The following is a 12370-nucleotide window of genomic DNA, read 5'->3' as shown; positions in this document are numbered from 1 at the left end:
AGAACATAATCAAATTAAAACTTAACTGTTCACTCAAGGGGAAACTTTGAAACTCCATTTGAGCTTTACTTTAGTGAAATAGTATTACTATTATGCGAGTACCTGACCATCTATAAAGACAACAAACCAACTTAGATCATTTTTAGAGCAGTAATGGTTTTGGACAAACAAAGTTTCCGCCTGACATGACCAGCCTGTTTCCTTGTAGTGTTTGAGACGTTGGTGGGGGAAGAAAGCGGTCGTTTTTTTTCATTCATTGGCTCTGAACTGACGCTTTTCTTTGCTTTTCTTTTCTTTGGAATTCTGTGTGAATGTCTGACAACAATACTCTCATAGACCGAGTGTGAAGTGACGGATACTCTTTCTCTCCTATCACTTTCATTTCAACACCCCTTGCCTCTTTTAGTGAGACACACGCACACACACACACATGCTCACTGACGTATATTTTTACAGCACACACACACACACACACACACACACACACACACACTCTAATTTATACTGACACACAGATGGCCCCTGCTCCGACCACAAATGCAGTGTAACCTCTGCTCCCTGCGGTGCGGCCGGAGCTCGGGCTGCCAGTAAAAGCGAGGGGATGCTTCATGGCTCAACAATTCGCTGGGTAAATGGAAAGGGTTTGGTGTGCGACCTCAAACACTCTCCGACTCCCTTTCTCTATCTGACGTTTTCTATTTTTCTTTCATTTCGTCCCCGCTTCTAGTTTTGTTCACTTTCACTTAATCTAAATTTTCTTTTAGTGGCCTCTTTTTTTTTTACTCGTGGCAATGGATGTTCAGATTTCCTTTTTTTAATGTCTTTAAATACGTTTTTTTTCCGCTCTTGTCTTTTTCTTGGATGATTATGTGGCAGCGTTATGTACAACAGAGTCATTTCAGCTAATGTTGAGCCCATAAAACGGTCACCAGCCGGTCCGAGGTGCATTCTTTATCTCAGTTGTTCCAACTTCTTTCTTCTCTAATAGCCTTTTATCTCTGAATCTTTCCTCCTCTCTCCTGTCTGGGAGGTCAGGAGCAAAGTGAGGACACACGAGGAGGAAGGCGAACCTCAGCTCACAAATATGAGCAGCGTGAACAGAAACTGCATTTCTGTAAAGTGTGGTTCAGTGGGTTTACTGGGTAACGGATACGCTGAAATTGAGTCTACATTTTGGTTTAGCCCAGAAAGGTTTTAATGGTATTAGAGACATTACTTCATGGGGAAGTGGCTTCTGCACAGATTAAAAATCAGTGATCAGAAAATCACATCGGCGTCGGTCCAAATGCGGTGGCGAGTCCACATGCGATCTCCGTCGCGCACAATTTCTCCTGTTGCTTAATATCTCAGACGTTAGGAGCTCCACACAGAGACCACGCAGGAAGGAGAAGGAGAAGAAGAGGGGGAAAAAGCAAAGTGTTTGCAAAGAAGAAAATATTAGCTTGTGTTTTTTGAAATGTGGCTCTGAAATTTCATATTGTGTTTGACTAAAGTGAGAAAACCTCAGGGAGGTGTGAGAGCCTGCGCAGCCAACATCAAATCCAGTCCCTCTATCACCTCCCAGTGAACGAAAGTACAGCCAGGTGGATTTGGGTGTGCAGCATGAATGTGCACACACACACACAGAGAGAGAGAGAGAGAGAAAGTCATAAAAACAAGAAAGGAAAAAAATACTTTTCAGATTGGAGAGGACAGGTGGGGATCAGGGGTGCAGAGGGAAAAGGTGAGGGTTAACTTTCCTCCAAAGGGTGTCAAAAAAAGGAACTAAATTGGGTGTCAGAAAGCGCTAAGGAGCTGAAATAAGTCGGGGTCCCCAGCTCTCGTGTGGGTGGGTGCTCGCTTTATATTTTACAGACAATGTCCCTTTAAAAAATAAAAGCCTCGCGTCTGGAAAGCCCATTAGATGTGCGTATAAAATTTCCCCCAACGTGATTAATAGTTGATGAGGCCGGGTTGGTTGGAGGGTACTACCAACATGTGGCCGGCGGGGCTCCTCCTCCACAATCTCACGTTACACTCCATAAACTTGCCACTCTTTCCCACCTATATGTTTGAAAAGGAGGAGGGCTCTGCTTGTCAAGAATGCCTTAGAAGAGTTGTGAAAACAGCCAGCCCGAGGAGGGGAGGCATGCAGTTGCGGATGCGGCTCTCCCGTCGAGCCACAAGCCAGTCAGGGGAGAAGAGGGTGTGTGAGAGCAAGACAGCGAGGGGAAAGTGTGTGAGAGTGTGTCAGGACCGGAGGCTCCAGAGGACGTCACACACACACACACACACACTAACACACACAGAGAAAGAGGGAGAAACACGCTGTCACAGGAAGGCGTCTATCCTCGCGCGAAAGAGTCAACAAGTTCTGACAGAAGTGAGCGTTCCCGAGGTGGATGCAGCGAGACGATGATGTGCACTTAGTCGGCTGAAGTGGACGTTTCTCAAGACCGGCAGACTTGCAGATTTACAGTCCTCGCTGTGGGGAGGGGGGGTTTCCAACTCCTCTGCAAGCTAAAGACTTGTAATAAGACGTTGATTGAGAGCGTGTGATTCTCACGTCGTCATGGATCAGCCGGCCAGCAGCTGCATGCGGAGCGCCCACCCCAGCAGCCCCATCTGGGGCTGCATGAGGAACCCTCACTCGGGGGCCAATCTGCAGTCGCCCTACCAGCAGGCCTCGTTCTCCCTCCACCAGAAGCCCGACTTCCTGGCCTACACGGACTTCTCCAGCTCCTGCCTGGTGCCGACCGCGCCGCACGCCGCCTACCCGCGCGACGACAGACAGTACCAAGAGAGCCAGGGGGTTTACCCGAGGGCCGACTGGCAGTTCAACCCTTGCGAGACGCGGGCCAGGGCGCCCGAGGCCATCTGCCCGGCCATCGTCGCACCTGTAGGCGGCGGTGCCGGAGGCGGAGGGCCCGAGCTGGACAGTGTAGCGGGAGACGGGCTCCCGGGGGCCGTGCCCGGCTGCCTGGAGGGAGAGTACTCGCCTCAGAGCGTGGCGTCGGCCGACTCCGACAAGAAGAGCTCCAATAAGAGGAAGAGAGACGTCACAGGTGAGTCGCTGGGACGGATGGGAGTCAGCTGGGGTGCGTTTGGGTTTCACATGGAAAGAGGAGCATCCAAAGACTAACAGCAGGGCTTAGAGAAGTAATGAAATGCACATGTGAGAGTATTAAAAATGACAGTGCACATTCTTCTTTTATCTGCCACATTCTGGTGGAAATATATAAAGAAAAGATGAGAAGGGAAACAGCAGGAAGAATAAAGATGAGAAATGTAGTGCAATCTCGTGATTTATCTTCAACGAACCATTACACACAGGTGTGAAACAAAATGCCGCGCCAAGCGCAGCGAATGCGGAGTGCCTTCGAGGTTAAGAATCTCTCCCCTGCCCTCTGTCACAGCTGGCAGCGACACAAATTCTCCCTCTTATTTCCTCATCAACTCGGCCTGAAAGGCGGCGCTCTCACCAGATCGCTATGTGAAAGGTGAGGAGGTGACGAGACCTTTGTGTTCCAGACGCAGCGGTGGCATCCTCTTATTGTTCAAAAAGGCTGAGATGATTAACGGGTGAATGTGAACGTTTCATTGCGCTCCTGTATCCGTTGGAAACAGGCTACTGTTTGATAAGAGAGTGGCCAAATATAAGAGGAAGGTACAAAAAACAAAAAATATGACATCAGGCTTCTGTGGGGAAAAGTCATTGCAGGCATCGCAGGTGCTTCAGACCGTCTTCTTTATTATAGTTTAAAATCACAAAAGTGCATTAAATTCATACACAATCCTGCTGTAGTTCTTTTGTGAATTGTGAATTAATTGAACTTTTTCACCTAAAACTATAAAAGATGTTAAAATACTTTCCAGCTGCCCACAAAATATAAAAAATAATACTTCTACTGCATTCTATTTCCATTTTCCCCCATAAACAACCTTATATTGTGTTGTAGGCATTGAAATAGTGTAATTGTGTGCTTTTGGATTATAGCACAATTTATTCCCCCTATCATATTTCACACTTACTAATAGGAAGCAAAAAAGTAATCGATATCCACGACGAAGTAATTCCTGGAAGGTTTCACACGTGACACATTAACGACGAGCGCCACGGACTAAAACAAATGTTTGCATTTAAACTGAATCTGAAGGTGTAAAAGTTTTAATGTGCGGCATTAGTACCTGGCAGAGTGGAAGATAAACCCACGGCCAACACATCTGGAACCTTCACTTTTCATCTGTGAAAGAAAAGCCCACTTCTTCACTGGAGAGAAACGTCAGGCTTTTAAACTCTGCTTCCCTCACAGAGAGGATGCTTTATGGGCATTTGCACTTCTACACCTAATCAGTCAAAATAATTCAGCAGTAAATATGGCAAATTGGTACTTTGGATGTATTCTCTAGTAAAACTAGAAGTTTGTTTTGCTCACACTTCGGCTCTCGGGGTGACTCAGTGTTTACAGATCTCAGTGTTTACGTGAGTCCACTCACTAGCCGGGTGGAGAAGTTACACTTCAAGATATTGTCATCGACCGCGTCGCCGTGATTATCTTCTCTCGTCCAAACGCAACAAACCGCACCTGATTCTAGAGAGCGCCGATGATTATTTGGAGAAAGAAAAAACATGACCGATGTCTGCAACAGCCTAATTGAAGTGGATGGAGTGGGGGGGGGTGGTACAGACCCCCCTCCCCACCTCCCCCACACACACCCTCTCTTTCTTACCTTATTGTAACCTCCACTCACTACACTGAAAACATGCCAGACCACGTCTGGTAAAATCACTTTGCCTGCGAGCCCACTTTTTACATTCTTATCCATTGACATTTTCCTGTCGTTAAGCCGTAACACAATCTCCCACTGAGTGCATGCAACATGTCTGACCACTGCATCACTTCTGGGTTCCAGGAGAAAAAAAGAGCCCTTCATTCAGTTTTACATTGACTGGCTGGTGGAGGAGCACATATATATACTTATGTATATATATATATATATATATATATATTAGGAAAATGCCCAGAAGGCGTTCACATTACAGACAGAGCCGTGTGTGTCTGTGTGCATTTATACAGATATGGAAAAAGTGTTTCCAAAGCCTAAAACTCCAGCTGGTATCTGGTATCGACTTCAGTCCCAAAGTTTGACTGATGATTAGTTTTATAATACAGCGTGATATGAAACAGGAACGTTGGCATAAACACTCTGTGATTAGCCAAGAGTATTATTATTTTCATCATTGTGAATTGTTTGGGGTAAAAAAAATGTCCAGTTTCATTATAAAAGTAAACAATCACATGTCAACTTTATCGATACTTATTAACATTATATTAACACTTAATAAATGATTGATAACACACTATAATAAATATAGTAAATACAAGGACTTTTTAAACATATTTAAAGTGTATTAATGTCTACTAATGCATATACAAAGCTGCATTATTACACATATAAGCAAATCCTATCAGTATGTTATAAAGCATGCAATAACAGTTTGTATACATCTGCAAATCATTCACACGTGGGTTTAAAAGTGTTAATAAATGTGATTGAAGACAGTTCATCATATATAATGTATGTTGCAGAGCATACATTACGCGTCTATTCACATTAATAAGCACTTTAAAATGTCCTTATAGCTCCTTACAAATGCATGTGTTATAACCCATTTATTAATTGACTTCAATTTAAAATTAGGAGGTTTTAATAAAGTTTTACCAATAAAACATCTTGACTCGCCCTTTTAAACCCACCTGCAAATTTCACCGGCTTTTTATTTGAATGCAAAACAATTACTGGCAGCTTTAATTCCTCCCCTCATGAAGACAAACTACTTTTGCACCATCCCACCCCGAAAAAAAAAAAAATGCACCAAATGCTGTTTGTGTTTGGGACCCTGCTGGGTGCAGAAGCCTTCTCGCTGCAAGTTTACGGTCTCTGGCTGTGCAGGATATTTATTGGGGGCCTGTTCAATGGGAACCAGTTTGTGCCCCGCCAGGTGTTCGGGACTAACAAAAACCTGCTTCACGCCGCTGCAGACCAGACCCGACGCGGCCGGGCAGCGGCGGCGCGCTCATGGCAGCGCGACACTTTAACAACAATAAGAAGGCTTTTTTTTCCTTCTTTTTTTTTTTTGGCATGACACACTGGTATTCCAGCACACACACACACACACACACACACACACACACACACACACACACACACACACACACACACACACACACACACACACACACACATGTCCCAGTCTGCCCGGTCACATCTGGCCCAGGTACAGCAGTCCATTCCACATCCTGGCAAGCGCCGAGCAAGACTTCTCACTTTAGACAAATTAGAACCATTTTCTAGAGATTACATCAGCTGCTAGTGCACAATTATTACCAAAAAAAAACTATTTTCCCCCTTTTAATACACGAGAGACGTTTTACTGGGAGTTAAATGAACCAGCTTTCATTTTATATTCATCCTGGTAAATGAGGTTTAACATTTTAACATTTCCGAGGAAATATGAAGGCGGGGATCTATAAATCGTAGTAATAAAGCGTGTCTTTTTGTCTTATGAGAGCTTGGATAATCAGTGAAACTGATGTCAGCGTGTAGTTCAAACCACATTTCCTGGTCGCACTTTACAGCTGACGGCCACCTTCATAGAGATATCTTTGTCCTGATGTATCTGCTGTCATGTTGAGATGAGTTAATGTGAATCTGCTCCAGAGGGAAATCTCCCCTCACACACACACACACACATACGTAGCAGTCCGACCTGGACACATCCGCACCTTTGTTCTTTTGTTAGAGGCTTTAACGATGTTCCGCTGCATTCCTCCCCTAACTCAGTCCCTCTGTGGCCGGTTTGGTGGGCCCTGTGCCGACAATGCTCTCACACACGCCATGAATCAACACTCACATGCATCAGTTTGTTCTAAAAAAATGTGTCAACAAACAAATAAAGGGCAGAGGGTGTGCATTAGCACGTGCACGCGGACGTGCACACGCACACTCGCTGCAGGTGAACAGGACTCGTATAAGCACTGGTCATGGTGGTCTCTTTTTTAAAAGTGCTGGTTTTGGTGTTTACTATATGAGGGGCCTCCCAGTAAAGAGGCTTTGGAGTTGTGGTTTGTTGGTTGGAGAGGTCCTTCAGGTCTGTTTAATAGTCAACGAGAGGCTGCTCACAAATTTAACTTTAGGCTTTCTATATTTAAAGCAAATGCGACGGGAAAAGTAGAAAAAACAGTCGAGGAAAGTAGGACGCTGCCGCACGCACACCTTTAAACTTCCCTCTCCGTTTCCCCTCCAGATATCCAGGAGTCCAGTTTTAAGGTGGACTCCACCTGCAAGGCCCGGAAAGAGCGCACGGCGTTCACCAAGGAGCAGCTGAGGGAGCTGGAGGCCGAGTTCACTCACCACAACTACCTGACCCGGCTGCGCCGCTACGAGATCGCCGTCAACCTGGACCTCACGGAGAGACAGGTACGCACTTTCTCATGTGACATCAACGTCATATTTAGACTATTATCACTCTGTGTTGATCATTAATGTCTTAAGTATGACATATGTTTTGTTTGATTGTTATTTCTCAGTCAAATGTGATTAATTTAGATGAAAAACTAATCATTTTGTTTATGAAAGAATCCTTGGAATTACACCCCCAAAAATATACAACAAATCTAGCAGAAAGGTGCATGTTAAGAATACTAAAATATATGGAAATACATTTGTTTCTAAATGTCAAAATTTTACCGATTATCTTTTTTTCTACTGTCATACCTTTCCAGCAGCAAAAGTCCCACAAATATTTAAACCCCTATCCCCCCCAAAAAACTGAAAAAGAAAAGAAAAAGAAAGAAAGAAATAAATCAAGTAAATTCGGTTATCATCACTTATTTAAAGTGGGCGGTAACCACATTATTCTATATAACTCTCCCTCTGCTGTCTAATATTAATGCATGCACATAGATGCATTTAGATTATAATGAACCGTTTTTTCCACGATGTATTTCTTCGTGCTGCGGTCGGAGCAGAATGACATGCAGCTCTAATGAGTGGGCGGCAGCTCCAGACTGGATGAAATCGGGCGAACATGTGTCGATGCTGCTGGATGAAACCTCAGTCTGTCTGTCAGGCCCGATGGCCCAGCTCCTCCTAATGAGGCCACGGTGCCACAGTGACCACACATACTGCCGTCTGCTGCCTAAATCTATTTCCCAGACCTCCAGAAAGAAAAAACACACACACTCACATATATATATATATATATATATACACTTCTGTACGGACGGACACACTCGCACACAGCCGGTTCCATCTTTACTCAGAGGTCCCACTGCAACTGGTCGGCTTTTTCCAACTCATCCTCCATGCTTTGGCGCTTTCGCCGGCCTTTCAGTCGGCTGCAACGTGGAGATAAAACTCAAAGAGGTTGGAGGAGTGGAGGGGATGTGCAGAGTTCACCTCAACCTTCCTCAACCTGAGATTGTCTTTCCTTGAGCTGCTACAGTCATCTTAGTATTTAAATTCAATCACGACTCTCAGAAAATGACATTTTTTTATGAACTACGTCGAAGAGCTTGGAGTTTAGGCTTTCGACATAATACAACTGGTTTTAATTGGTTGTATCATCTTAAAAAATTTAGATAGAGATATTCTATTCATCCCTTTTAAAGGACAACCCCAACAACAAATGGATCACAAACCATTAACAACCTGTGTATCCAAAGCCTTATACATCTTCCTGCTCTGTGCCATAGAGCTCCATTGCTGCTCAAACACTCTTAAAATCACTTGAATGGGTGACATGTTCCTTCATTATGGTGAACATTGGTCCTCTAGTTTGAATTTAATGAATCCAATGCTGAAAGTCTCCAATAAAAGGACCATTTCCTCTTTAGGAAGGAATAGAGTGTGTTGGAGCAGTTTTTTCGTCTTTTCAAAGGATTTGTTGACAATTAAAAACCCATAAAACAACCAGAGACATTCATATCACTTCATCTGTTTCATCCAACATGGCTCAAGTATGGCACAAGCCCCAGATTAACTTTGACATTGTCTTTATGAACGTATACAAAATCTTGAGCGCACGTTCTCAATCACAGACTTCAACCCTCGGTTGTTTTTCTGCCGTATTTTTTCCCCCGTCATTGCAGGAAGTGTGTGTGTGTGTGTGTGTTTTTGTGCTGCTATTCTTGGCCTGGACAGTTGAAGTATGATATCATTCACATTTGGGAGCGGTGCAGTGACACAGATGAGCAAGCGTCCACGCTGTAAACTCACATCCTGTGTAGGCCGACATCCTGATAGTTGACTCTCTCTGACCCGCCGTCCACACGATACTTTCTCCGCCGGCATTCGCGAGAGGTTTTCTGAGCCAGAACCGAGAAGCTCTGCACCGACAACTCACACGCCTCGCGAGGCCAAACGCAAACGGAGCCAGTTAACATACTGCGCTGGGAGATTTGTGGGGGGATTATTTGTCTATTTTTCCGCTGACCGTGTTGTAAAGTTTGGCAAAACATTGCAACACAGAGAGAAAAAGCCACAGTGATCCGGTTACACGCTGAGATTTGGTGGAATAATTCTGCACTGTGTCAGAGTTATCTAGAATAGATTCTTATTGTTCATTTCATTTAAGGATTCTTCTGTGGTTAAATACTTCATCAAATTACATCTTAGTCTAGTGTACATTTACTTTCTCTTGCAATTGTCTTTTTAATTGCTCTCGTATAGTTTCTACTTTTACTTCTGTTCTTATTTTAGTTTTGTATTCCTCTCCTTATTTATTGTTTACTTTCCCTTCTTAATCCCTACTTGTGTCCCCTCTGGGGATCAATAAAGCATTTTATTATCCTCCAATATCTTATAAAATGTCAGAATTTTTTTTCCCATAAAATTGCTTTTTTAAATCTGAACAGTCCCCAAGACGTTCTTTTTACCCAGTGGATTTTTGCTTAAAAAATAACTTATAGTAGATTAATATAATAGTTGTCGATACCTTTTCTTTTTTTTTCAATATACTTTATTAGAGAATGTGCACAATATGAAGACAGGGATCAGCGAACAAGTATTTTCTTTTCTTTTTTTTGTGTGTGTTGATCTGTTTGCAATAATAATGCATAAAGTGACAGGAAAGTAGAGCAAACAGACGACGTAAAGTGAAAAGTGAGAAGAAATACAGCTAATAAAATAGATATCTCCTCTGTGGATCAACTAATCAATCGATCGATAACATTGATCTGGAACACCAGGAGGCAAATGTAGCTCATCATTTGATTCATGCACGCTGATGACATCATGATCTTTAATCACGATTCTTTATCAAAAGTCCAGAATACACATTAAACTCATGCGTTTTTCCTTTGTTTCTGTGCGACAGGTGAAAGTGTGGTTTCAGAACCGGAGGATGAAGTGGAAGAGAGTGAAGGGAGGACAGTCGTCTTCGCCCAACGACCTGGAAAATGACGACATAGACTCGGCGGCTTCGCCCAGCTCTGAATGAACACACACACACACACACACACACACACACACACACACACACACACACACACATACACACACAAAGGGTGGGACGGCGGTCTGAAAGAAGGAGACGACACAGAGAGACTCGGGTCAACTGGACGCCGACGCAGCACGTTGCAACCTTCTGCTCACGTCTTTGGAAAAGCTGCAGGAATCAAACAAGATCATGTGTTTCATACCCAGGAAGAAATCAACGAGCATCTTCTTTGCTGTTGTAAATAGTTGATTTTTGTCCACAATGAACTGCATTTCGATAAATACTCCGCTCAAGAGAACCCCCGTCTCGTTGCATTGACTGTGTTTTAAATATTAGAGGTGATACTTGTGGTCATTGTAGATCAGTGACAGAGTCCAGATAGCAGCTTTAAGGACATAAGGCCGGTGATGACACATCAGAGCGTGATTGTGATTGTGTTTGAGAGCATCTCCTTCGGTTCCAGTATTGTAATCTCGGCCTTTTGACGCTTGACTACAACCACCTGGGAAAACTCAGACTGCACAAGTGTTGCCAAGCCATAAGTGCCTCAGAATCAGATGACTTTTGCTTCATTTTGTCAGTTTATTTTTCCTAGAATATAGTTTTTTTCTTTTCTTATCTGACATGCATTTTTTTTTATACTATTCTTTTTTTATACATGTTGAATGTTATTGATAAAATACAGATGTTGCCTGTTTCTGCAAATAGAATAAATCATCTGCTGCAAAATGATGGGAAAAATATCTTGATAATTTCTTCCGCCCTCCGAACAGCAACCGATCGGACAGAAGGTACATGTGTGCATGACGTGGAGATCTTCAGGTAAGAAGTTATAAGTGCTGCGAATTCATTGTTCATTGGTGGAAAAACAAACTTTGAGGAGAGCTTTGTGGGCGTGTTTTAAGAATGGTGATGTCATCTTTCTGTGCCATAGAGCCAGAGAAACGGCGTCAAAACATACAGAAAATGACAACATGACAAACATTAAAGCTGCACTCATCAATGTCTTTACACAAACAATGGATCAGACGACTAAGTGTCACGTCACAGAGGTCGCTCGTAGTGTTTTAGCGTCTTTAAGCTCATTGTTTTGGTTCACTCTCACGGCTCTCATCAAGCTCGTCGTTAGCTTAAGGCGAGCAGCTGTTTTCAGTGAAAGACCTCAGGTTGATTCACTGTACACTGTTCACCTCCTCAGCACCAAACTTTATTCAGCTGGTGAACGTAGCGGAGCATTTAGCAGCTAAAGAGACGGATACTTCCTCAGGAGTTATTGGAGACCAAAACAGAATTAGAAGGGGAGGTGAATTATGACTTACATGCGACAGGTCGCCAGACTCTAAATTAACGATAACGATTGGATTTGTGAATAGAAACACTGTTTGCTTACATGTTTGCAATATCAACTTTAAGCACAGGCTCGTATGTTCACAGCTTGTTTTCCGCTGCCGACAAATGGCACAAAAAGAAAATCCATTAAGTGTTTTAAGCCGGCTCGCAGGCGTGTCACTTTTTTTGGCAAAAATTCACGGTGATTCCAGCAGATGTGCCACAATGTGCTTCAGAGGTCCGTAAGCCTTTTGCCCGACGCCGTTAAGCGACCATGTGCGACCGCGAAGGAAACGCTGGAGCCGGGTTCCCAGGTCCGGAAAAAGTCGTGCAGAAGACGAGGAAGGCGTGGACGGAAAACACATCCAAGGCGCCGACAAGCATCCGATGGCCCCACCGGGACGATGGAGCCTTCGGACGCAAAACGAAGAACGGGATAAAACAATTACATACATCTTGTTTTCTTTTATTCTATGCATTTGGGGTATTTTTAAATGTCACAGCATAAAAGATGCTATTCAGTTTTTAATAACATATTGTGACCTGTAGCCTTTTAGG

The 12370-nt window shown here is 43.6% G+C and overlaps 1 protein-coding gene across 1 annotated transcript; it reads left to right on the top strand.

The window, feature by feature from the left end:
• The first annotated feature begins 2222 nt into the window (after window positions 1-2222).
• On the top strand, window positions 2223-11215 carry meox1 (mesenchyme homeobox 1). The gene is made up of 3 exons (XM_079237654.1): window positions 2223-3044; window positions 7289-7461; window positions 10361-11215. The coding sequence occupies exons 1-3, from the start codon at window positions 2552-2554 to the stop codon at window positions 10481-10483; spliced, it is 789 nt and encodes a 262-aa protein (XP_079093780.1). The 5' UTR covers window positions 2223-2551; the 3' UTR covers window positions 10484-11215.
• The last annotated feature ends 1155 nt before the right edge of the window (window positions 11216-12370 follow it).

The sequence above is a fragment of the Taurulus bubalis genome (genome assembly GCF_910589615.1).
Source record: "Taurulus bubalis genome assembly, chromosome: 2".
Classification (NCBI taxonomy): Eukaryota; Metazoa; Chordata; class Actinopteri; order Perciformes; family Cottidae; genus Taurulus; species Taurulus bubalis.
This window is presented reverse-complemented; position numbering and strand designations above follow the sequence as displayed.

Coding starts and splice junctions, on each gene's coding strand:
- meox1 (XM_079237654.1), top strand. CDS start 2,552: ATGGATCAGCCGGCCAGCAGCTGCATGCGGAGCGCCCACCCCAGCAGC. Junction 3,045..7,288: donor GAGGAAGAGAGACGTCACAG/GTGAGTCGCTGG, acceptor TTTCCCCTCCAG/ATATCCAGGAGTCCAGTTTT. Junction 7,462..10,360: donor TGGACCTCACGGAGAGACAG/GTACGCACTTTC, acceptor TCTGTGCGACAG/GTGAAAGTGTGGTTTCAGAA.